The sequence below is a fragment of the Suricata suricatta genome, chromosome 5 (genome assembly GCF_006229205.1).
Source record: "Suricata suricatta isolate VVHF042 chromosome 5, meerkat_22Aug2017_6uvM2_HiC, whole genome shotgun sequence".
NCBI lineage: Eukaryota > Metazoa > Chordata > Mammalia > Carnivora > Herpestidae > Suricata > Suricata suricatta.
This window is the reverse complement of record NC_043704.1, coordinates 6,713,505-6,738,040: the sequence shown is the minus strand read 5'-3', so window position 1 is coordinate 6,738,040 and position 24,536 is coordinate 6,713,505. Positions and strand designations below refer to the sequence as shown.

General features: G+C 50.9%; 1 protein-coding gene across 1 annotated transcript in view; it reads right to left on the bottom strand.

Annotated features, from left to right (window-relative positions):
* BACE2 (beta-secretase 2) overlaps positions 1 to 24,536 on the bottom strand; it is a 97,743-nt gene that overhangs the window by 5,116 nt on the left and 68,091 nt on the right. The window contains exons 11-12 of the mRNA XM_029940622.1: positions 20,670 to 20,819; positions 15,778 to 15,946 (exon numbers count right to left, since the gene is read on the bottom strand). Coding sequence (XP_029796482.1) covers positions 15,778 to 15,946; positions 20,670 to 20,819 — 319 coding nt within the window. The remainder of the gene's footprint in view (positions 1 to 15,777; positions 15,947 to 20,669; positions 20,820 to 24,536) is intronic.

Here is a 24,536-nt window from a genome sequence, read left to right as displayed (position 1 = left end):
AGGAGGAAGGAGGCAGGGAGGGAAGAAGGAGGAGGAAGGAGGCAGGGAGGGAAGGAGGAGGAAGGAGGCAGGGAGGGAAGGAGGAGGAAGGAGGCAGGGAGGGAAGGAGGAGGAAGGAGGCAGGGAGGGAAGAAGGAGGAGGGAGGCAGGGGGGAAGGAGGAGGAGGGAGGCAGGGAGGAAGAGCACCTCTGTGGGGTAGGTGATGGATACGTTTGCTTACAGTGATCATTTCACAACATATACATCTATCAAAACACGGAGTTGTGTACCTTCAACGTACATGGCTTTTGTCACTGATCTCACAACAGAGCTGACTGAAACAAGACCGAGATCACAGCCGACCGCACCAAGTCCACAGCGAAGCCAGCCCTTCAAGCAGAAATCGGCAAAGTCGGATGGAAACGGGGACCCACGCAAAGCACCAGACACGATCCTGTCCCTACTTCTCATCTTAAACACTTGGGAAGGTAACCGGTTGAAAGCAGAGAGAACCCCAGTGCAGGGAGTGGTTTCTAACACGTGCCCAAGTAGGACGCGTGTCAGCATCATCGGGGGATGGACAGCGAGACACGCAGGTGCCCAACCGTAGGTGCCTTCACGCCCCGCAGCGGGACCCCGTGCCAGTCAGAGCCCACGCCGTACACCCTCAGCACCCACCCCACAAGTACGGCTCAGGGAGTCGCCGCGATACAGAGAAATACAAATATGCAACCCGAAGGTGGCAGAAAGAGGCGGCAGAAGGACAGAGGAGGCCAAGAGAAAGCAGGGAGCAACCATCACATGAAGTATCATCTGACCCGAAAGCGTTGGCAAACATTTCTGGGAAGGATCAGATAGTAAATGTGTTTGGGATCTGGGGGCCACGGAGGATTCCTGTCCCATTCTTTTCTGATTATTTTCACACCCCTTTAAAAATGTAAAACTGGAGTGCCTGGCTGGCTCAGTCGGTTGAGCGTCGACTTTGGCTCAGGTCATGATCTCACAGTCTGTGGGTTCGAGCCCTGTGTAGGGCTCTGTGCTGACAGCTCAGAGCCTGGAGCCTGCTTCGGATTCTGTCTCTTTCTCTCTCTGACCATCCCCTGCTCACGCTCTCTCTCTCTCTCAAAAATAAATAAAACATTAAAAAGAAATGTAAAACATCATTAGAGGTCGCAGAAAACCATCGACACCCATTGACAGCGAGATCCGGCCTCAGGCTGCCACCTGCAAGAATCTCGGGTCTAAACGCCCCGACAATGACAGAGAGACAATGCAGAGACTGTGGAATTATATAAAAAGCAAGATCTGACTATTTGCTACACAGCTGGAGCTCCCTTTACATGTAAACACTCAAATACGTTACACCTCACGGGACGGACGCAGACGGGGCAAGCTAATGGTAGGCAAAGGAAACGCAGTGGCTCTGTTGGTATCAGATGCAACAGACTCAGAGCCCGGAGGACTGCCAGGGATGAAGGCGTCCTCCCCTATGGGTTGAGGTTCAATGCGCCAACAGGACAGGGCGATACTAAGTGTTGGTGTGCCTGAGAGTTCTGAAACGTAGGAAACGAGAATAAAGAACCACAGTTTATGAAGACCCACCAAGACAGTCGCTTCAGCGCCCCTTTCTCTGTTAGCAAGAGGGCAGGTGGGCAGGGGAGGTGTGAGGGTGGGGCTGCCCTGGCAATGCCCCCCCCCACCTGACCTCACTGGCAATCACCCCACCCATGCAGGGGGACACACACTGATTTCAAGAGCGCATTCACAAACACCGGCTAAATTCTGGGCAACACGACAAGCTTCAAGCAATTTAAAAGAATTCAGTTCACACTGTGTTCTCTGACCACAGCGGAATTAAGAAGTCTGTAACGGAGGGGTGCCTGGGGGGGGCTCGGTCAGTTAAGTGTCCTACTCTTGACGCCGGCTCCCTCCGGTCATGATCTCACAGTTCGTGAGTTCAAGCCCCGCACTGGGCTCTGTGCGCACAGCGCTAAGCCTGGTTGGGATTCTGTCTCTCTCTCCCTTTCTCTCTCTTTCTCTGCCCCTCCCCAACTTTCTCTCTCTCTCTCTCTCTCTCTCTCTCTGAAAATAAAAAAGATAAACTTGAAGAATTTAAAAATTTAAGAAAGGGAAGTCAAAAGAACACACATGATATGATTTCACTTAGGTTAAAAAAGAAAATAACAAAAACAAAAAAAACCCAAAACCAGCCCAGATCCGCTAGGATCGGGGGGTTCATTCTAGCATTTGTGTTTTAAGGAGAAAGCTCAAGGTCATGTATATTTTCCATATATACAATAAAAATACATAAAAACTCTCCACAAAGTCAAATTGTCTTCAATGTACATGCAGTACTTTTTCAATCAGAAAAATAATTTTTAAGTTTTTGAAAAATAGCACCCATTTAAGGCTGCCAGTCAAAACATATCCTCTGCAAGCAAATGCATCCTCACATTTTCCAAGAAGCTACTTCACATCACAGGACGGGAGCCTGGCTGGCTCAGTCCGAAAACCATGCAACTCTTGATCTCGAGGTTGTGAGCTGGAGTTCCACGTTGTGCACAGACAGTACCCAAGTAAATAAATTTTTTAGAAAACTGAGGGGGAGGGGCGCCTGGGCGGCTCCGTCGGTTAAGGGTCTGACTCCTGAGTTTGGCTCAGGTGGTGATTTCACGGTTCATGACTTCACGCCACATGCTGGGCTCTGCGCTGACGGCAAGCCTGCTTGGGATTCTCGCTCTCCCATCTCCGCTCCTTCCTCACTCGTGCTCTCTCTCTCAAAATAAACTTTAAACTAGTTTAAAAACGTTAAGGGAAAGTTGATTTTAAATTACTTCTGGAGGACGTTTTCCATTCACTGGATGATCTGCAGATGTATTACATACTACTAAGTATTCTGTGATCGTGAAATGCATGTTAATTTTTTATACTGAAATCATGAGGCCTTGCTACATACTGAGGAAGAGGATGGACCCTGGGGTCAGACTTCTGGGCTCAAATCCTAGTTCCCACGTCCGGCCTGTGTCATCTCAGCTGACTCCCTTAACTTCTTTGCCCCTCAGTTTCCTTATCTGTAAAATGGGGGACGGTAACGGTACCTACAAACCACAGTCTTAGTGAATGGATGACCAGCTAAGAGAAGGTCCATAGTACGGTGCCTGGGGTAAGGCCAGTGCTTCCTAGGCATCACTTGTTTGTTTGTTTTTTTAATGTTTATTTACTTTTGAGAGAGAGAGGGAGAGACAGAGTGTGAGTGGAGGAGGGGTAGAGAGAGAAGGAGACACAGAATCGGAAGCAGGCTCCAGGCTCTGAGCTGTCAGCACAGAGCCGGACACAGGGCTTGAACCCACAGACTGTGAGATCATGACCTGAGCTGAAGTTGGACGCTTAGCCAACTGAGCCACCCAGGCGCCCCAAGCATCAGTTGTTAATATCTCATTATTTTAAATCTTTCATCATCATCTTGCGTTAAAATTTTAACTAGGTGTGTTCTCGGTTCTATCTTCCAGAAGATCAGGACGCAGTTGATAATGTGCATCTGAGGAAGATACATCAACTTACTGACTATAAAAACGATCATAGTTGGCTCTTTTCTGCCAGGGCATTTAAAATAAAGCGAACTCTCTCCCCAGACCGACTCTTTGGTACCGAGATGCCTTCAGTGTAGCCGCGGTTCACTTGGAAGTCGGTCCGGAGTCCAGGACAGGCATTCTAGACCCAGGGCCATTTGGTTCCGCAACCACACCACTTACCACCCCAGGCCTCAGTGGTCTTTCCAGTAACGTGAGGAACGGAGCACGCCTGATTCAGGCCTGTGGGGCCCCGTGGGCTGGTAATCTTTTGATTATATTCTAAGTAGACGGCAGAGGCCTCGCTCTGGGACTCTGTTCTTAACAGCTAACTTTCCTATTTTTAAACATGAATATGTACCAGATGATCCACTTTCAACCTGCACAAGGAAATTCACAGCGAAATGACTGCCACAATCCATGCTACGCCTCAAGTTGTAAGCGCTCAACTCTACACAGCTCTTGGGTGCTAAATGTCTCCATCTATAAAAAGACATGGGTGGTATTTCAGAAGCTTTGGATACATTAGGAGCGAGCTGTCAGTCTTCACACTGTATTATCCTCCCGGCTCCAGGACACGGGGCCCGGCCAGCACGGGGCCATTGGAAGGGGCTCTGGCCTCGAGCAGCCACGGCTGACCCGAGGCTACCGTGTGCCGAGGCCTCCGGCCAGCCAGCTCCGCGACACGCAGTGACCACCGCCTTCCGTATCCGGCTCTGATCGGAGACCACAATGGTGATTCGCTGGAGGGGTGGGGGGTGAGCGAGGAGAGGCAGGGCAGCATAAGAGAAGCATCTGTGGATCTTTTTCCAAAATAACCATCACCCTCCCACCCACCGCCGTTCTGATCCACCCTGGCTGAAAAGGGAGGGAGGGTGTGGGCCATGATGTATTTTAGAAACCTCCCCGGCGACGTCCTCAGAGGGCTCTGGCTCCCCGCTCCCCTTCCCGCCCTGCCCCAGCCCGCAGAGGAACGCCGAAGCCCAGAGCTGAGCACTGTCTGACAAACACCGATGATCACGAAAACCAAATAAGAGGCATCGAGAGAGAACGGGAGCTCCCAGGGATCCGGGCCCTGCCAAGCGCTAGCTGGCACCGGGAGAGAACGTCCTCCTCCTGTGACACATAGAGAAGATGATAAACTCGTATTTTTAAACATGCAGATGAGCCCTGAAATAGGTCCTAGAGCTGGCGAACCAAAGCCCAGGGATATGGGTGCGGGGGGTGGGGGGGGACAGGCCCAAGACTTGACCCCAGCACCATGGAGATGGACGGGAGAGCCTGGCTCGCTGGAGGAGGGGGCCGGGTCGTCTCTGCCAATGAGCAAGCCTGCCCCCGCCGGAGGGCAGAGGAGAGAAGGGCAGGGAGGAGTCCCCGTAGAAGCAGGCCCCCCAGCCACCGCCGGGAGCAGGGCTGGCATCAAAATCCACACAGATCCGTGTTGAAACCCTGAAGTTCTCATCGCCTCCCGCTCAACAGAAACAAATGCAAAATTGGTCGACAGTAACATTTTTATAACCCAAGGTGCACTGAATTCTCTTCCAAAGGAAACAAAATAAAGCTTTCCCAATAAAGATAAGCTCACAAGTAGCTGCCAACCAAGTGAGAAGAAAACCTGCCACGCAAGAACAGCAAACACAAAACCAGAGATGAGCTCTCCATAAACGATGGGAAAACAGAATGTGCTGGAAGATTATACAAGAACAGTATTTAAAGTGATTAAAAACTCACTAAAATACTAACACGGGGTTTTTTCTTCAGGCAGATTGAAAAGTTCATAAAGGAAAATACAGTTAAGAAAGAACAGCAGGGAAATTTCAAATAAAGAAAAACAATGAAAAGAAGCTGAGGTGCCTGGGTGGCTCAGCCGGTTAAGGGTCCGATGTCTGATTTCGATTCAGGTCATGATCTCACAGTTTGTGGGATCAAGCCCCTCATCCAGCTCTTGGTGTGGAGCCTGCTTGGGATTCTCTGTCTCCCTCTCTCTGCCTCTTCCCCATTCATGCATGTCCACGCACATGTGCACATGCTCTCTCTCTTGCTCTCTCAAAATCAATTAAAAAAAAATGAATACCATAAGGCATATTGATTGAACAGAATAGAAAATCCAGAGATAAATACCTATCTCCCAAATATTTACTGGAATTTGGCATAGGATAACATTTAAATCAGTGAAGGAAATGTGGATTATTTGGAAAATGTTATAAAAACAATGGCGTAATCATCTTGGGCAGGGAAAGGTTAATCCATATATACTATGCCAAGGTAAACCAAACATAAAAGTACTTATACAAATCAGAAAATAATTTCAATAAAGAAGGTCATTTAAAATGTGACTTTAGAGGGGACACCTGGGTGGCTCAGTCAGTTAAGGATCCGACTTCAGCCCAGGTCACGATCTCACAGTCTGTGGGTTCGAGCCCCATGTTGGGCTCTGTGCTGACAGCTCAGAGCCAGGAGCCCACTTCAGATTCTGTATGTCTCTCTATCACTCTCTGCCCCTCCCCCACTCACTCTGTTTTTCTCTCAAAATAAAAATAAAGACATAAAAACATTTTCTAAAACAAAAATGTGACTTTAAGGGGGGCGCCTGAGTGACTCATAAGTGTCTGTCTTTGGCTCAGGTCATGATCTCACAGTTCATGTGTTTGAGCCCCACATTGGGCTCTGTGCTGACAGCTCAGAGCCTGGAGCCTGCTTCAGATTCTGCCTCCCTCTCTCTCTGCCCCTCCTCCGCTCTCTCTCTCTCTCTCTCTCTCTCTCTCTCTCAAAAATAAACATTTAAAAAATTTCTTTTATGGAAAACAATTTGACAATAAAATATTATGGAAAAAAAATTTCTTTTAATGTGACTTTAAACCTAAGGGCTTTAAAGCAAAAGGCTGACATATATAAATACATTAAATACATGATTTTATAATAAAATCTATTATCAGCAAACTTTATAAATAATGTAGAATTAAAATATGAATTATAGGTTTTTTTCCTCCAAATAGTTAATTACTCCATTACACCACAGATTCTACAAATCAATATAAAAAACTAAAAACCCAACAGAAAAAACAATGGGGAAAGGATATGAGCACGTAGTTCACAGAAAATGAAAAAACATGCCCTGGACACATAAACTCACCATCACACCTAGAAAGGAATATAAATTAAAACTACCGAGATAATTTCCACCCATCTGATGGGCAAAATTCCCAAAAGCGTGACCACACCTGGTTGGCACGGCTGACCGAGAGCCAGACCACCGTGCACGTTGCTGTGAAACTGGTGCGGCCACAGGTGTGAAAGAGTCAGGCTCAGATCATGATCTCGGTTCGTGAGTTTGAGCCCGCCTCCATCAGGCCTGCTGCTGTCAGGGCCAAGGCTGCTGCGGATCCTCTGTCCCCCTCTCACTGTTCCTCCCCACGGGTTCTCTCCCTCTCTCTCCTCTCTCTCTCTCTCTCTCTCTCTCTCTCAGAATAAACAAGTAAAAAAAAAATGAGGGAACACTTCGAGTACTCATAAATGCCTCTGATAAGAGAGGGGCGCTATATAATGCATTGTAATGTGAACATGATCTGGCCATTCTCAAAAATCAAATCATGGAGATAAAGGAAATACAAGCCACAATACTATTTATAGAACAGAATTTACAGAAAACTTAACTCCTGTATTTGAAAAGGTACAAGTAGAAAACGTAACTCGCGTATTTGAAAAGGTACAAAGTGGAATTTCCGGAAATTAGAAACTCCCTGAATAGTTTACGTGGTAGACTGAACCCGGCTGGAGAGACAGCCAGGGCGATGCAGGAAATATCTGCAGAAACCACACACGATACAGCAGAGACAGAGAGAAGAAAATATGAGTGAAAGGTCATGGGGCATGGAGGAAATAAGGAGAAATCCCAAAACGCATCTCAGGAGATCCAAAAGAAGAAACCAGCAAAAATGGGTGTGAGGCCACAGTGGCGAAGGTACCCGCTAAGAATTCTCTAGGACTGATGATCAGAATCGTCAGATTCAGAGAGCACAATGATTCTTGAGCAAGATGAAAAACACTCTGTATCTACGCACATCATGGCGAAACTCCAGAAGACTTAACAGTTTAACAGAAGACTGAACAGCAAGCAGAAAAAAGAAACAGATGACCCTTTAAAGCACAACACGTGAAACTGACTTTTCATCAGCAGTGATGTTGGCCAGAAAACATTGAAATAGCGTCCTCGAAACATTAGGGGAAAATGGTCACCCTAGAATTCCACACATAGTTCAATTATGATTCGAGAATTTGGGAGGAAATGAGGGGCGCCTGGGTGGCCCAGTCAGTTGAGCATCCCACTTCGGCTCAGGTCATGATCTTGTGGTTTTTGAGTTTGAGCCCCGCGTCGGGCTCTGTGCTGACAGCTTGGGGTCTGAAGTCTGCTTCGGATTCTGTGTGTGTGTGTCTCTCTCTCTGCAATCCCCCAGGTCATGCTGTCTGTGTGTGTGTGTGTGTGTGTGTGTGTGTGTGTGTCGCTCTCTCTCAAAAAGAAACAAGCATTAAAAAAATTTGTTTAAGAATTGGGGAAAATGAATTTTAAAACAAATCCTAAAGTACAGTCTTCAGCATAAGGAAAACTGCTATGTCATAATTTGTTTATCCATTTTCCTCTGTTGCGCTTTTGAACTGTTTTTAGTTTGATGAAAATGGCGGGTTTATGCACTAATGTAATTACTGAATGACGTGCTTTAGTTTGTTTTATGAATAAAGCTGCTTCGGGTCAGATCTTTGGGTGGAAACACATTCATTTCCTCATTGCACATACCTAAGAGTGCCGATGCTGAGTCACAGAGTAGGAATATGTTTAACATTAGTAGAAAATGCCAAACCGTTTTTCCATTCATCCTAAACGATGGCAGCAAACTGGGAATCCGTTCACGGAGGATTAGAAGGAATTCCCCGCGCCGCTCCACGCGTCAGACTACAGGACTGCTCTCACAGACAACCCGAGTGACCCGAACAAGTGTTGTTTTGCTGACGTGCCTGGAGAGAAGATTACTACACAAAAGCAAATGCTGCGTTTCCTGTATATCAATCAAAACAGGTATCTAAGCAAGAGGTACATGCGTAAGACCTTCTTGAAGGAAACCACAAAACTCTGTGGGACATAAAAGAAACCTAAACAAGTCAGACTTAGCACATTCACGGGGAAAAGCCTTGTATAATAGAGATTTGATTTCTTCTCAAGTTTATCCCTAAATCCAGTGCAGATCCAATCAGGATCCCAACAAGGGTCCTCAGAGATCTTGACAAGCTGAAGAAAAGGATGGAAGTAGCGAGGACCTTCTAAAGGAGATAAGGAGAAGAGCTGAGCCCCTGCTGGACATGAGGTCTCATTAGGACTACAGGGATTACACTAGACGTTGTCCTGTCTAGTCCCATGGGGGCAGACAACCACACCTGCAGATGGAAGAGGATGTTCAGCAGTGATAGAGCCAGGGGCGTCTGGGGGCTCAGTTGGTGGAGCGTTAGACTCGGTTTGGGCTCAGGGCATGATCTCATAGTTTGTGGGTTCGAGCCCTGTGTCCAGCTCCACACTGACAGCATGGAGCCTGCTTGGGATTCTCTCTCTCTCTCTCTCTCTCGCTCTCGCTCTCTCTCTCTCTCTGCCCCTCACCTACTTGTGTGTGCGCGCTCTCTCCCTCAAAATAAATAAATAAACTTAAAAACAAAAAGGAAAGAATAGATCCAGTTATATACTGGGTCTTGGTATATAAGGAAAATTTTATTAAAATTATTTAATTATTTGACTTGAATCTAAAAAAAATTTTTTTTAAATGTTTTATTTATTTTTAATACAGAGAGAGACAGAGCATGAGAGGGGGAGGGGCAGAGAGAGAAGGAGACACAGAACCGGAAGCAGGCTCCAGGCTCCGAGCTAGCTGTCAGCACAGAGCCTGACGCGGGGCTTGAACCCACGAACGTGAGATATGACCTGAGCTGAAGCCAGAGGCTTAACCGACTGAGCCACCCAGGCGCCCCTAACTTGAATCTAAACCAAGCCAAATTTACAGACATGTGACGTTAAATGAGAAATGTGGGGTTAAATGTTAAATGATACTGTTAGGAAAAATCCAGACAAATCTAAAATAGGATATACGCTACAAAACAAATGGCTTCGGGGGGAAAAAAAAAAAAAAAAAAGAACAGCTAAAAAAATCATTTTTGGGGAAACGGAGGAAATCTGAATATGGCCTAGATATTATATAAAAGTATAAATACTGTTAATTTTTAGGGGTTGTAAATGGTATTATGGTTATATGTGAGCCTGTCCTTATTTGTCAGATATTTGTGGATGAGGTATTACGGAGTAAAATATTTTAGAATAAAATGACATCATATCTGCAGCCTATTTGCAAACGGCTCAAATGAAAACTACATACACATACTTACTAATATGTATCAAAACATAAAGATTATTAAATCTAGATAGTGTGTATTTAGGATATCATTATTTTTTAGTCTTTTCTGTATATTAAAAATTTTAAAAGTAAAATACTGAAAATATCAGGAGAAAATATATTCATAAATGGTGCTGAGAAAATTCAACACCCTTATGAAAATTAGACTCCTACTTCACATTATGAGAAAATGGGGGGAGGAGGAAGTATACAGTATCTTCAGAAAAAAACCAATTTCTTAGATTAAAGAAAAATTTCTTAAGGTACAGAGTGAAACCATAAAGAAGAGACTTGCGCATCTGATTTCACTAAATTTAAACAAATGTAAATATGCAAACAAAAACAAGGAAACTCCAGAGACTAGCAGATACTCACCACACATAAGCCCCCCAAAATTAATGGATCAAATATTAAGAATGTGTTGTAAGGACGCAGGTCTGAATCAAACTGACTCTGACCTTGGAGGCCTAAGTGTCAGCTTCTCAGACCACCCTTGTAACGCCCAATCAGGAAAGACCAGCTAACACCTTTAACATTTCTAAGGGTGGGCCTAAAGATGGAGGTTAAGACTGGTCATGTCCTACATGAGGGTCCAAGTCACGCCCTATGTGAGGGTCCTGGGCCCACTCTGATTGGTCAATACTCTAAGTGTTGTGGTTGGGTCCCGCCAAAAGTAACAAATACTCTAGGTAATGTGAATGGTTAAACCTGCTGTCAATAATATTGTATAATAATGATTGGACCCCTGTACCTGTGTCACAATTTCCTGTAACTCCCCCTTCCCAAACCCATAAAAGGCCCTGCCCCGCCATGTTCTGGGCTGGTTCCACGTGGATCCACTGTGTTGTTGAAGTCTGTGAGCCCGAGTTTAGGCTGGCCGGGCCTATATTCGTACTAAAGCCCTTTGCTTTTGCATGCGTGCTTCGGTCTCCCTGGCAGTCTCTGGTTTTTGGGGGCGATATTAAAATCTGGGTATAACAGTGTAGCCATCAATAAAAAAGACGGTAGAAAAATGTCCATAAGCTATTAGTAGAAAAATTCACAAAACTCACCATAAGAAAAAAAGCTCGGACACCCCATAAATATCAAAAGTTGAGTCTTCTCAGAAGTAACCAAACTGCGACACTCTTGTTACACATATAGATTGGCAAAAAGCAAAAACAAAAACAAAACAAATCTAATCCTCTGAGGGAACAAAAACTCTGAAGTAATTCTGGCAGTCCAGCTACCTGGAAGACAGATCTGACAGCAGCCAGTAACCCCGAAGACTGGCAAACCCAGCCATCTAGAAATTCCATTTTCAGAAGATCTCATTCAGTCAGAAAGGTGTTCGCGGCAGTACTGTTTATATGTGCAAATGTGAGAAACGATTCAGACGTTAATCAAGGCAGCACTGGGTAAATAACCTGGTTTTGTTCATACAATAGGATACCGGACAGCGGTCAAAACGGGGGATCTCCTGCCAACACGGAAAATCTAGAGAATGTAATGCTCGGCGATAAGGCAGGTTGACGGAGGGTATACAGTATTATATATAGGACCATACAGCATTCATGCACATTTCATTTTATAAGTTTTTGATAATTATTTTCTTAAATTTTTTAAATGTTTACTTATTTTTGAGAGAGGGGGAGAGAGCAAAAGAGAGAGAGGGTGGGACAGAAAGAGAGACACAGAATCTGAGGCTCCAGGCTCTCAGCGGTCAGCGCAGAGCCTGATGCAGGGTTCAAACCCACGAACCGTGAGATCGTGACCTGAGCCAGTCTGATGCTTCGCCGACTGAGCCGCCCAGGAGCCCCCATATACATTTTAAACACCAAACCCCACAACCAACCGACCAACCTATGTTGGCTGTTGCACCAGAACTTATTTGCAGGTACGTGGTAGACAGCTTGTGACGCCACCGGTCCTACCCGCTGGGGTCCACTCTTGGGTTATCCTCTCCCACAATGCACCTGGGTGGTCTGCGCAGCCCACAGAACAGGGCAGAAGGAACAGGCTGCCCTTTCACAGTGGGTTGGAAGAGACTGCGGCTTCGGTCTTGGGTGCTCTCTTGCCCTCCTGCTCCCTGGAGTCACTTGCTCCCGGGTGACCAGACGACTGTCGTCTTCTTTTAATTTTTATGTCTTTATTTTATTTTGAGAGAGAGAGAGAGAGAGAGAATGAGCGGGGAAGGGGCAGAGAGAGAAGGAGACACAGAATCTGAAGCAGCTCCAGGCTCCGAGCTGTCAGCACAGATCCTGATATGGGGCTCGAACCCACAGACTGTGAGATCATGACCTGAGCTGAAGTTGGACGCTGAACCGGCTGGGCCACCCAGGCACGCCAAGATGATCGTCTTAAGTATGTTCAGGGAAGCCTGGCGTGAGGTCCACATGGCAAGGAATGGAGGACTCCTCCCACCAACCACACGGGTGAGCTTCCAAGACCCCCCTCCAGCCTCCCGAGACCCTAGACCAGAACCACTCAGCTGAGCCACTCCTCAATTCCTGACCTTCAGCACCTGCACAAGGTCATAAAGTGCTGCCAAACGGGGGAGTGGCTAAGTTGTTCCCAAGCAAGAGACAACTAACGAAGGTACTTATAACTATGTAGTGAAATGTTAAGTGTGTAGTAATTATAAGAATATACACCAGCTTCCGGACACAGGGTAACTCTGGGGAAGGCAGTGGGGCGGGGCGTTCGTTAACTGTATTTATTTTTTGTTTCTATGACAAATTTCGGAAGAAAATATGACAAAACGTTAGCATGTGTTAAATTGGGGTGTTCCAAAAGTGTGTACAAAGCACATGGTTTCCTGTGACTTAAACCATTTTCTTTGTTATTTAAAGCATGTTATGAATTAAAAATGAACACTTTTAAAGAGGAAAAAAAAGCAGTGTCTCTCTTCCATTTATTACAGCGCCACAGATCGCTGTCTGATCCAGCCTGCAACTTGGAGGGAAGTAACTACTTTAATGGCTAAAGATTTGCACAGGATAGGAGACGTGTCCGCGTACATTCCCACGGCTGGTAAAATCAAATGTTTAAGTACCAAAACCCTAAATATATATTTTTTAAAACAGAAAAACTTCCATAAGTGCACCTACCAGAGAATTCATGCTGAAATGCAGGAATGAATGTTGCTTTGTCTGGAGACACTTACTATTAAAACTACTTCCAACAACCGTTCACTTAGGAGACACGGCGAAGACGCTCTCTGCGGAGTAAGTGGACATATGGCCGGGCCACGGGGACCTCGCCTTAACGAGAGAGCAGAAACTGTGAGGAAAATGGCCTTCGTGCCGAGTCCTCTGGGTTAGAAGACGTAAAATATTCACAGCTGGGAGACAGAGTCGCGTCTCAGACCGTACAGTCCCGGATAATGTCCAGAGAAGGGTCCCCCCAAGGATGCCTCACAGGCTAAAAACAGCTCCTGCACTCTGGGTAAACATGAGCTCAAGGACTCTGAACTTGTTCACCAGCGCAAAGTCAGAGGAATCTGCAGGAACATTCAAGAAGATATTTGCGACAAATACATACGTGGGGGAGGGGGGTTTCTTTTAATGTGTTAATTATTTTTTTAAATATTTATTACTTTGAGAGAGAGAGAGAAAGAGACAGATCCTGAGCAGGGGAGGGTCAGAGAGAGAGGGAGAGACACAGAATCTGAAGCAGGCTCCAGGCTCCGAGCTGTCAGCACAGAGCCCGATGAGGGGCTCGAACCCACGAACTGTGAGATCATGACCTGAGCCGAAGTGAGATGCTCAACCAACTGAGCCACCCAGACGCCCCAGTTTTTATTTATTTTTAAGACAGAGAGAGAGAGAGTGCGAGCGGGGCAGAGAGAGGGGGACAGCAGATCCAAAGTGGGCTCCGTGCTGAGAGCAGACAGCCCAACACGGGGCTCAAACTCATGAACCATGAAATCATGACCTGAGCCGAGGTCGGATGCTTAACTGAGCCAGTCAGGTGCCCCGGTTTTTATTCTTAAGAGACAGAGAGAGAGAGTGCGAGCGAGGCAGAGAGAGAGAGAGAGAAAGAGGGACAGAGGATCCAAAGCGGGCTCCATGCTAAGAGCAGAGAGCCCAACACGGGGCTCGAACTCATGAACCCTGAGATCATGACCTGAGCTGAGTCAGATGCTTAGGACGCTCAACCGACTGAGCCAGCCAGATGCCCGTGGTTGGCTTTATTTTGACAGCACATGGGTCAGGCCAGTATTCTGGATGTAAGTTTTCCTTTTGCTGGTTCTCTTCTCCCAAATTGTTATCTTACCCTTCGGGAATGCCGACGTGTCCAAACAAGGCTGTGACACATAACTGACTTTCTTTCTTAACGAGGACCCCGTTTTACAACCACGATTCAGGCAGGAAATAAGAACTGAAATCTCTCCCTCCAGAATAAGTCAGCTGAGATCACCTGACATCGTGCCCATACACCCTGATCTCTGTGGGTCTCCCCCAAACCCTTCCACTGGTCTTAGATCCCAGGGAAGGTCTGGGTCAGGGTCAAAGCGACCAGCACATTTAGTCACAACCGTCCAAACTGTCTGGTCACTACATCTAGTGTCTAAGGATGTTTTCACCACGTCCACACCCCTCCCCCACTGCACTGCATGGAGATCTTGTTTCCCCCCCAGCCTCTAATTTTCTTCTATTCCAACCCCTATTGTCCATTCTTTGGCTGCCTCACATTTGCTTGTTTTCCTTTTTCTCCCTTGGCATGTTAGCCGCCAACTCCAAATCCAAAGTGCCAGGATTTGGGAGTTCCTGGAATCCTACCCGGAAGCACCCGGTGTCGCCTGGCCAGTGCCTGGTCACGTGCTCTCTGTGCGTCCCCGGAGAGCCCACCGCAACCCACGTCCAGCGCTGGCCTCTTCCACACTAGCCTGAGCCACCGCCCGCCAGGCGGAGCCGACCCCCCACCCCACTACCGTGCACTGTGCGGACCCCTCATTCTAGCCAACTGTGCATCCACAGGCGTTTTCAAGTCTGGGGGGGACTCCCCACCCCTCGACTCTCCTGCCCTCTCCCGGTTTCTCGGATCACCAGCCCGAGCCTCAAGCTCAGCTCTGCAGAACAGTCAGTGCTGCTAACTCACCGCACAGCAGCTCGTCAAAGGGCTTTGAGGGGAAAACTACGCTCCTTGATTTCATTCCATTAGGATTTCAAGAAACAGCAATGGTAAGCACGACTTCTTATTTCATAACGAAGATTTCTTTGAGGGAAAGAAAAATACAGGGCTTATCCGTGAATCTTCTTTATTTTTATTCCACTGTCAAAAAACCCGTAATTCATCCCCAAAGCCCAGATGTTTATTCTATGGTGTGAGATCTCATTTTTTCAAGTGTTTATTTATGTTTGAGAGAGAAAAACAGAGCGTGAGTTGGGGAGGGGCAGAGCGAGAGGGAGACAGAATCTGAAGCAGCTCCAGGCTCCAGGCCGTCAGTGCAGAGCCCGGGGCTCGAACTCATGAGCCGCGAGATCATGACCGGAGCCAAAGTCAGAAGCTTAAACGACTGAGCCACCGAGGCGCGCCTGTGAGATGCCATTCTAAATTTAACATGAGAGATAACTATAACACTAACATATATCAGGCATTTCCCTCGTGTCAAGCACAGGACTCCATGCTTTACGTGGACTGCCTCTCTGTCCCTCTCCAGGATCCTGCATCTTGCTGGTAAGACAGATCACTAACGACAGGGCTGCATAAACCAACTCAGTAGCAACGGGCACATCATCAAGAGCTGCTTCCGAGTTAGTGAGCGGACATAAAGCGCTCCAGTTAGGGTTCTCTGTCCAGCGCAAGCGTTGCTTACCTGCACAGGGGCTGGCTGCAAAGCCCACCCTCTTCCGAGCTCTGTCGAAGACCACGTAGAAGCCCTCCATCACGGTAGCACCGATCACCAGCGCGTTCGCGGACGGCGAGATGCCGAATCGGTAACATTCATAATTCAGGCCAGCCCCCATCATGGGCTGGATGTAGAGCTGTTTAAGAGAAGAAAGCAAAGGAACAAGGAAGGGCATGGATCGGGCAGCGTCACAGAGCTGCTGGGGTCACACCGTGTTCAGAACCCCCCTGCCCCCCCACCCCGACCCCAGGGTCCTGGGAAATACCAGTGGGGAGGGGTGGGGGGCGCAGGGCGTCACACTGCCACCCAGAAGCTGAGGTCACAAGCCTGATGACAAGCATTTCTGAAAGAGATGAGGACATGTGCACCGCCTGGACTTGCACAGGTGCACCCATACACGTGTCCGTCCGTCCGTCTGTCTAGCCAGCGTTATTTACGGAGCCCTTGGCTTGGCTTAGATCCTGCCTCGGTGCCGGCCACACAGGCTGAAGGACACCCCTGCCTGCCCCTTGACACCCTCCATCTATGCAGCAGGAGGGAGGGAACCGCTCAGAGAGGCCCTCCCGGTAACTTCGACCAGCGAACTCTCCCCCTCAGACCGTTTCCTTCACTTCCCTCTACTTCCAACTCACTGGCTACTGCTTCCCAGGCACCTGTACTGGGTCTGCTTCGCCTCCTTCCCTGTAAGCATCGATCGGAGAACTCCAGGGCTCAGGCCTCCTCCTGGCCCCCCCCCCCCCACCGCCTTGGATGACCCATGTGGTCCCATGATGCAAAGCACAGCCCTAGGGCCTACGCTGACCCGGAATCATGACCTACAGATGCTCTCTTCCTGCCCATTTGCCACTCAACCGGCACCTCTCATATTAAAAAAACTGAACTCTGAACGTTTTCCCCAAATGTGCCTTTCCTTCAAGGTCTTCTGTCTCAGTAAACCCATGATTCACCCAGTTACTCAGGGCCTACACGGGGCCAGCATCTCTTTCCCTACATGGCAGGCGTGCCTTTGAAATGGAATCCGAATGCGACCATGGCTCCCACCCCCATGGCGACCGCCCAGTCTGGACTGTCAGCATCCTCTTCTCTCCTGAACAACCGCAAAGGTTCCCAACCGGCCCCGGGATGTGGTCTTTGTCATCCTGTCAAAGGGAGCTTAAAAGTAGGCAGCAGGGCAGAAGCAGAGGATTTATTCCCTCGGTCAAAGAGAGAGAGAGAAGCCGGCACCCTCTTGGAAGGTCTGCACCCTCATGGAAGAAGGTGTGCCGTGGCTGAGGGCCATTTCCCAGGGGCCAGGCCTGTTCAATAAACACAAACATGGCCCCTGAGGTCCTGGCCGGGGGGGGGGGGGGGGGGGGGGGGGGGGGGGGGGGGGGGGGGGGGGGGGGGGGGGGGGGGGGGGGGGGGGGGGGGGTACCAGTCAGAGAGGAAAGGAGTCAAAACGTAAAACAATCAGAGCGCAAACCAACGTTGCATCAGTAAGAACGCTGCCTTTGTGTTTTAACAGCAAAGTATTCAAATGTAGGCAACAGAGAGAATACAGTGGCTTCAGTAACACAAAATACCAAACAGAAAATAAAGCATTCGATTACAGAATGTGTAGAAGAAGGACCTTCTTGTGAGTACTCATCAGCCCCAAAGGGCAAAAGCCCCAAAGGGCAAAAGCGGGAAGAAAGACTTGGGGGAAAAGGTGGGGGCCCTGAGCTTTGTGGCCAGAAGGGGCGTGAGGAGTGGGGATTTTCAGAGGGGCTGGTGGGGAAGGAACGCTTTGCCTCCCGGCTGGCACCCCTAAGAGCAGGAGGCAGGACAGAGCACCAGCCACGAGGGGGGAGGATGGGACAGCAGGAGAGACACCAGAAGTCATGCTGCAGACCGTATACCACCAAAGGGACGCTCGAGGAAGGTGACCGTCACTGCCCTTGTCAGTGCAGAGAAGGTGAGAGGAGAGCGGCCACAGGCAGGGAGGCGACCAAGGACAGAGCCGTGGCAGCTGCTGGTGTCATCGCCTCCCGGACTCGGAGCAGCTGCTACATCCGGGGGCACGGCCTTGCAGGTAGAGCCCGGCCCGCCTGGTCTGTGGGTCTGCGAGCCCTCCTTCAGGACATGGAAGCATTTGTTCTGTCCTTCGCTGTGCTCCTTGTGCCCAGGCTTCCAGGGCCCGGCCACACGCAGGAGGGCCTCGGGAGGGGCCTCAGGAAGCGAGCGAGCGGTGCCAAGCTCCGTCAGCATCGCGTGAAATGCGCAACTTCTCACGATCAACTTACACTGGGCAGCGGCGGAGGATACGCCTACCGGCCACCAGCGCACCGTCATCTAAGGTTCTGTAAGAAAGCCCCAGGCAAGTACACGCATGCACGCATGACACCCCGACCTAACTCTACACTAAGACCCGATCAGTCATCGCGTGTCCTGTAACTGACGATACAGCTATGAAACCACGCAGCTGGAATCGGATTCTCTTCCTCTTCCTCTGCGTCTCCCCGACGATAAAAAGTTCCAGAGCATAGATGCTGTGACTTGCTTGGGAGACTGGCCGTATCGCTGGCTCTCAGAATAAACTGTCTGCCTCAAACGAAAATAGCACAAATAGACCAATCGGTGGTAGACTGGAATTATTTACACTTTTAGGGTTCTGGGGAAAGCAAGCCAGAATTTGCCTGTGGGCTGGGGTTGGGGCTGCTTTTGAAAACTGGCCAAAAAACACTCAGCCCGTGTGTTTTTGGGGAACGGTGCCGGGGACAGACAGCATTTCAGAGAACGGCCTTGGACACAACTCCTTCCTGCACGCGCCAGCGCACGCCTACCCAGTGTTGCTGATGCCAAAGGTCCTCGGCAGGGGCTTCCCGTTCTGACACTGGGGGGATGGGGAGCCCTGATGCCTACCCTAAACGTTGGGAAGTGGGGGCAGGAGTATCAGGAGGTGACCTCGCAGCGGTGACCCTGAGGCGTGTGACAGTGGCACACGGAGCTTGTGAGGTTCTCAGCAGGTGACAGCTCACAACTGCCCATCCAACCGCCTACCCTGGACAGAACAGACTTCCCCCAAATGCCTGTTTTCTTTGCTTCTTAGGAGTCCTGCTTCCGGCCATGCCAGTCAGTTACCATGCCATGCCTGAGCTAGGATTCCAGTTCAGTTTGAAACCACCCTGATGACATGTCTGCCTCTGGAGTGGTGACCAAAAGTTAATCCTAAAGAGCCATTGTTTTAAAGATTCAGAAAACCTATCCCTGTCACAAGACAGTGAAAATGTCTGTGGGCAAGGATGAGGGACCTCCTTGACGGTGAAAGGGCGAAGTTACGGGGTGAGTCAGGGGCAGAGCTGAGAACCTAACTCCAGCCCCGGGCGCTGGTGTGTGTCTGCTGTGAGGCTGTATCTCTCCCGAGGCTTCCAGGCTCTTCCCCCGGAACCCTCCGTTCCTGAAAGGCACGTCACCCCATAGAAGGTTGAGAAGGAAAAAGGCAGTATCATCACTGCCCTTTGTCTTCTGCGGTTACTCTTCCTTCCCTATCCCCGGTCCCGTCCTTTATCCCAAATTCACCAAATCACAACCAAAGCGCACTGCTTTTCCTGTTCAAAACACAGTTGCTGCGCACTGGCCTCCCCGGCGCAGTCATGCCTGGGAAGGAGCAAGGTCTGCAGTCTCGTGGTTCTTATCTTCACAGACTCATCGTCACCGAGAAAGAACTCTAAGCGTGTGTGTGTGCTCTGAAGGCAAACAGAAGCCAAATGAAAAAGGTGCCAGCATAACATACACCCTTCAGACACGACTGCGTGCCGATGCGGGGACTAGAAAACATGCATTATGAGTCTGAAGGGCAGGCTCACAAACGCATTATTCTGTTCAGCAGAGAGTCAACAATGGAGGGCTTGTCTGAGCTGGATCTCCAAGGATGGGAAGAATCTGGTACGCAGAGGGGGTGGAGAGGAGGGGCATCTCCGGCAGGGGGGCAGCAGGAGCAACGCTAAGCGATCGGAGCGAGCACAGAGCCCTAGAGGACAGTGACGGGCGGGTGGTGGGTCCAGGGCGTAGCCGGAGGCAGGCTGGAGGGCAAGGAAAGGCCCAGCGAGGCCTGAACGCTACCAGGAACCAGGACGTCAGTGTGCGTGGAGCAGTGACTCCCCATGGCTCACAGCAGGGAGCGCAGGCTCAAAGCCGCCACGTAGATCATCTGGCAACGTGTTTAAGGGGAGAAAGAAGGGGGCTGGGGTACATGGAGGGCACGTGGGAGGTTCCCTCCCATGGGGGGGGGGGACCAGAGCGAGAGCCTCAGGAACTGGGAGGAGAAGGTGAGGAGTATGACCAAGCAGGGTAGAGACTATGCTGTTTGCTGGAAGCCTGGAAGAGGGAGGAGCCTCTTTCTGTTTCATTCTCTATGTATTTTTTTAAAGACATCTATTGGTGCTTGGGTGGATGCTGCAAAAACGTCCTCAATTCTTGACCTTCCCCTGTCACCAGGCCCTTGTGATGGCACCGAGCAGCCCCTCCTGTTGGCCCAGGCCGCCACGGGGCAGCAGTGCACAGGTGACGGCGGCCAGCTGTGGGAACGTGCCCCTTTTGCCCCGCCACTGTGAGTCGGCCGCCGGATAGCGGGAGTCATCCGGGAGCCACCAGATTCGTGAGTGAGGCCACCCTAGACCACGCAGGTGAGGCCTGGCCGAGCACCGGCCGACCCCACGTGTCGGCGAGCCTGCGGAGATCGGGGAGCTGCCCAGACTCGGGCGGCGGGCACACGCTAGCTTCTGTGGCCGTCCGTTACACGGCGCCCTCGTGGGAACCGACGCCTGACCCAGATGCGGCACTCAGGCAGGCGCGTCGCGCCTGACGTGCTCACGGAGAGGACGGCGCAGCCCGGCTCGTACCTGAGGCAGGATGGTTAGGCGGAAGGACTGGCTGGAGTTCTCGTCCCGCAGGTAGATGGAGATCTTGGGGAAGTAAGCCCAAGGGGTCTCAGAATTGGTCCAGCAGGCCAGCTGGGACCCGGTCCAGAAGCCATCAGAGAATTCTGGAATCTGGACAGAACGAGAGCACGTGGGAAACCATGACTCGTCTGGTGCAGCCCCAGGAAGCCGCTCCCGGCTGCCCGCGTCACCTCGCCCGGTGCCCGTGGCGGCACACGACGTTTGCTTTCCTCTGGAAGGCGACCGGTGATGACAAATTCCCAGCTCCTAAGCCTCCCCAGGCACCCGGAGTGCTGCCCGGTACACGGCTCCGTCCCAAGCCCTCCTCACAGTAAGTCCTTAAATTCTCAAAACCCCCACCAGCACAGTAGTCTCACCCCGACCCCCACTCACAGAAGAGGACACCAGAGCACACGGCGGTGAGGTAACGCGCCCAGGGTCACAGGAGTGGCCAACGGCCCCTGAGAAGAGAGAACCCTCCAAGCCCCTCGGGGATCGCCTCTCCTTTGAATTCCGAGTGCGGGACTCGTCCCGGGGCACAGCCCGTGCGGGCTCTCTGCTCTTCTGGAGTATCAGTCTCCTCCTCTCGACGTCGGCGCAGATGCCACCTTGTCCAGGACCCCCCCCCCCACTGCCGCCATGCTGACACCCCACCACACAGCTCTCTTCCTCGCTCGCTCTTAGTCGTTAGGACTCGACGTCCACGTGGTGGAACTGCTTCACTTCTGTTTCCGTCACTACGGTCTAAGCCTCTGAGGACAGAGGTCTGTGGCTGCTCTAACACTGAGCCCACAGGGCAGACTCCAGAAATACGTGCGGGAAGAGTGAACGGCCAAGAACACAGAGCGCCCACCTGGGGTGGGGGAGGCAACGCCCCTGCACATGCCCACTAGTTGCTATGTCCACAAGGTTTTAGTTTTTTTAATCTTTTTAAATATTTTTATTTATTTTTGAAAGAGAGAGAGACAGCGTGAGCAGGGGAGGGTCAGAGAAAGGAGGAGACACTAATTCCGCAGCAGCCTCCAGGCTCTGAGCTGTCAGCAAAGAGCCCGACAGGGGGCTCAGACCCACAAACCGTGAGATCATGACCTGAGCAGAAGTCGGACGCTTAACCGACTGAGCCCCCAGGCGTCCACATCCACAAATTAAACACAAGTAACTCCCACCATCTCACCAGGGTCAGTGGTTCCGGAGCAGACCCGGCCCGCGCCGCGAGCTCCAGGAGAAAGACCTGGGCTGGGGATGCTTCTTTGAGAACAGCTAGCAGAGCGCCCGGCGCGGGTCGGGATGAGGGAAGTGTGCGACAGGCTGAGCCCTGGGACTGTATGTGACAGGAACAGAGCTGGGAGAGCCTGTGGCAGGGGCACAGCTGGGAGTGAGTGTGACGGAGTGAAGGTAGGAGAGCATGTGAGGGGCGGAGCCAGGAGGGCACGGGATGGGGCAGAGCCGGGAGAGTAAGGACTTGCAGGATCAGGTGGCTGTCAAGAGGGCATCTCGGAGTCGCTGGGCCTCGTTGGGGTTGGGGGGCTGGTAGGAAGCGTGTTTGAGGGAGGTCGGGCAGAGCACAGCAGCTGCCGCTCTGGTAAAACAGATGTCAGGAGTGGAGGCCGGTGGGGCCGAGGGGAAGGAGCAGAGGAGAGTCGGAGGAAACCACGGTGCCCTGGCATCTTCACCAGAGATCGTTTATCAGAGATCTGAGCGTTGTGGCAAGCCGGGTGTGATTAAGGAACCCAAGTGCAATTTGCAGAGGCTACTGGTTCTTGAGTCTAAACTCCAGGGGGTGGGCCTGGCTACGTGGGCCCACTCGAGTCACCGATGCTGGATGGGAAGTGATGTGGTGTACCTGGAATCCCTTCTGGAGAACACAGGGAGAAGGGAAGGGCCCGGGACCCATCCTGGATCAGGCTGGCACAGGAGACCCCACGAAGAGGGCGCAGGGACGGGAAGTTCAGGAGGAGGGTGTTACGGAAGCAGAGAGAAGGTAGGACCAGCAAGCAGGGACGGTGTGCAGACCAATCAGGGCAAGAAGTGAGAAGACTGGGCGCTGCTGTAGGATCCCTGAGGGACACCGGCAGGTGCAAGCCCCCCGCTCCTGGGCCAGGCAGCGGGGAGAAAACGCCCAGAGGAGAGGCTTTTTGTCCTCACACGGACCATCCATCATGAAACTAGTGACCAATCTATAAAATTTCTAACGGTGTTAACGTATGACGTGTTATGTCGATGTGACCTGCCTGAGGAACAGAAGCGTGGGGCGGTCTCTGCTGGGCCCGAGGATGAGCGTGGACAAGGGTGACCAGGCCTACACCCGGGGAAGGGAGCCCCACATCAGTGCTGGGGACAGCTCCCATGTGCAGGTGGAGGGATCAGACCCAGGGGGCCCGGTAACTCACCTGAGGGGCACAGCTCCAAATCGGACGGGGGACCATCTACCTCCAAAGAGGTGTGAGTCCAAGGGTCTCCCCAAAAGGCTAAGCTATGTGTCCTCGGGGGACAGTTTGGACCCTCAGATCACAGTTTGGGATCAGAAGTCATCCAAAAGCAGGTGTCATTCCGCTTCTGGATTTTCAGACGGGGAAGAGCTGGGAGGAACGCGGGGGTGCCTGCCGCTCCTGGGGGGATGGGAGCCCTGGTCTCTGCCACCCACAGAGCTCCCCAGCAGGCTCCCTTCAAATCACACACCCATAAACCACGTGTTCCTAACATCCCAGGCCAGGAGCCCAACATCTGTATTGTGTCTAACCCCCCAACGCTGGCCATTCCTGGGGTGCCTGCGGTGGGGGGGGGGCGGGTTCAGGCAGTGAAGCGTCTGACTTCAGCTCAGGTCATGATCTCATGGTTTGTGGGTTTGAGCCCTGCATCGGGCTCTGTGCAGATGGTGTGGAGTCTGCTTAGGATTCTCTCTTTCTCTGCCCATCCCCGAGTTGTGTGTGCATGCGCGTGCTCGCTCTCTCTCTCTCTCTCTCTCTCTCTCGCTCTCAAAAATAAACTTAAAAAAAGTCAGCCATCCCCTTAGCTAGAAAGAAACCCTACACGACGACAGGAGAGAACCTTGGCCATCTGTGGCTCGCATAGGCTGACACAGGGACCCCGTCTGCCCGCCCTGAGCTTTCTCTGCCCAAGACAGAGCCTTCCTGGCCCCTCCCCTCCCTGACACGGGCTCTGAAATCACAGGATAATTTCAGGCAAGACAAACACTTTCTGTCACCTCATTCCTTGTGCTTTCCTTACAGTCGTCACCACTGAACTCGGGCTGTGATGCCTTCAGGGGTCCCAGCGCCCGGCACGTCGCGGCCTGCTCTCTCCCCCGCTCTCTCCCCCATTCCCTTCCCTGCGAGGCTCCCCAAGGGGCTGGAGTCAGCACAGGCTCTGCACAGTCCAGGGCTGGACACGGGCCGGCTGGGGTCACACACACACACACACACACACACACACACACGCACGCACGCACACACATCGAGCATTTCTGCAGGATAAGCCCTAACACATTTACGGCCCAGAATACTCAGTTTGAAGACACTCGTGTGAGGTCCGCTGAGGACATTTTCACTACTGTAGAAAATCAGCATGTGGCTCCTTATTTTAAGTACGGACTGATTTTCAGCCAACGTTCTGAATTTAGGGCACTGAAAACTTCACTTGCCATTTTTTTCTGATTCAGCAGATATGAGACAAGACAGGACCTTACTCTGGCTTTTGAGCGCCACGGCCTTGAAATCCTTTCAAGCGCAAAAAGGGCCTCAGTCCCACATCTTTCCCCCCGGCCCCTCTCCTTTCTCCAGACTCGCCTGCTGCGCTTCCCGTGATGGTCTCCGACTCCCGAAGTTGGGT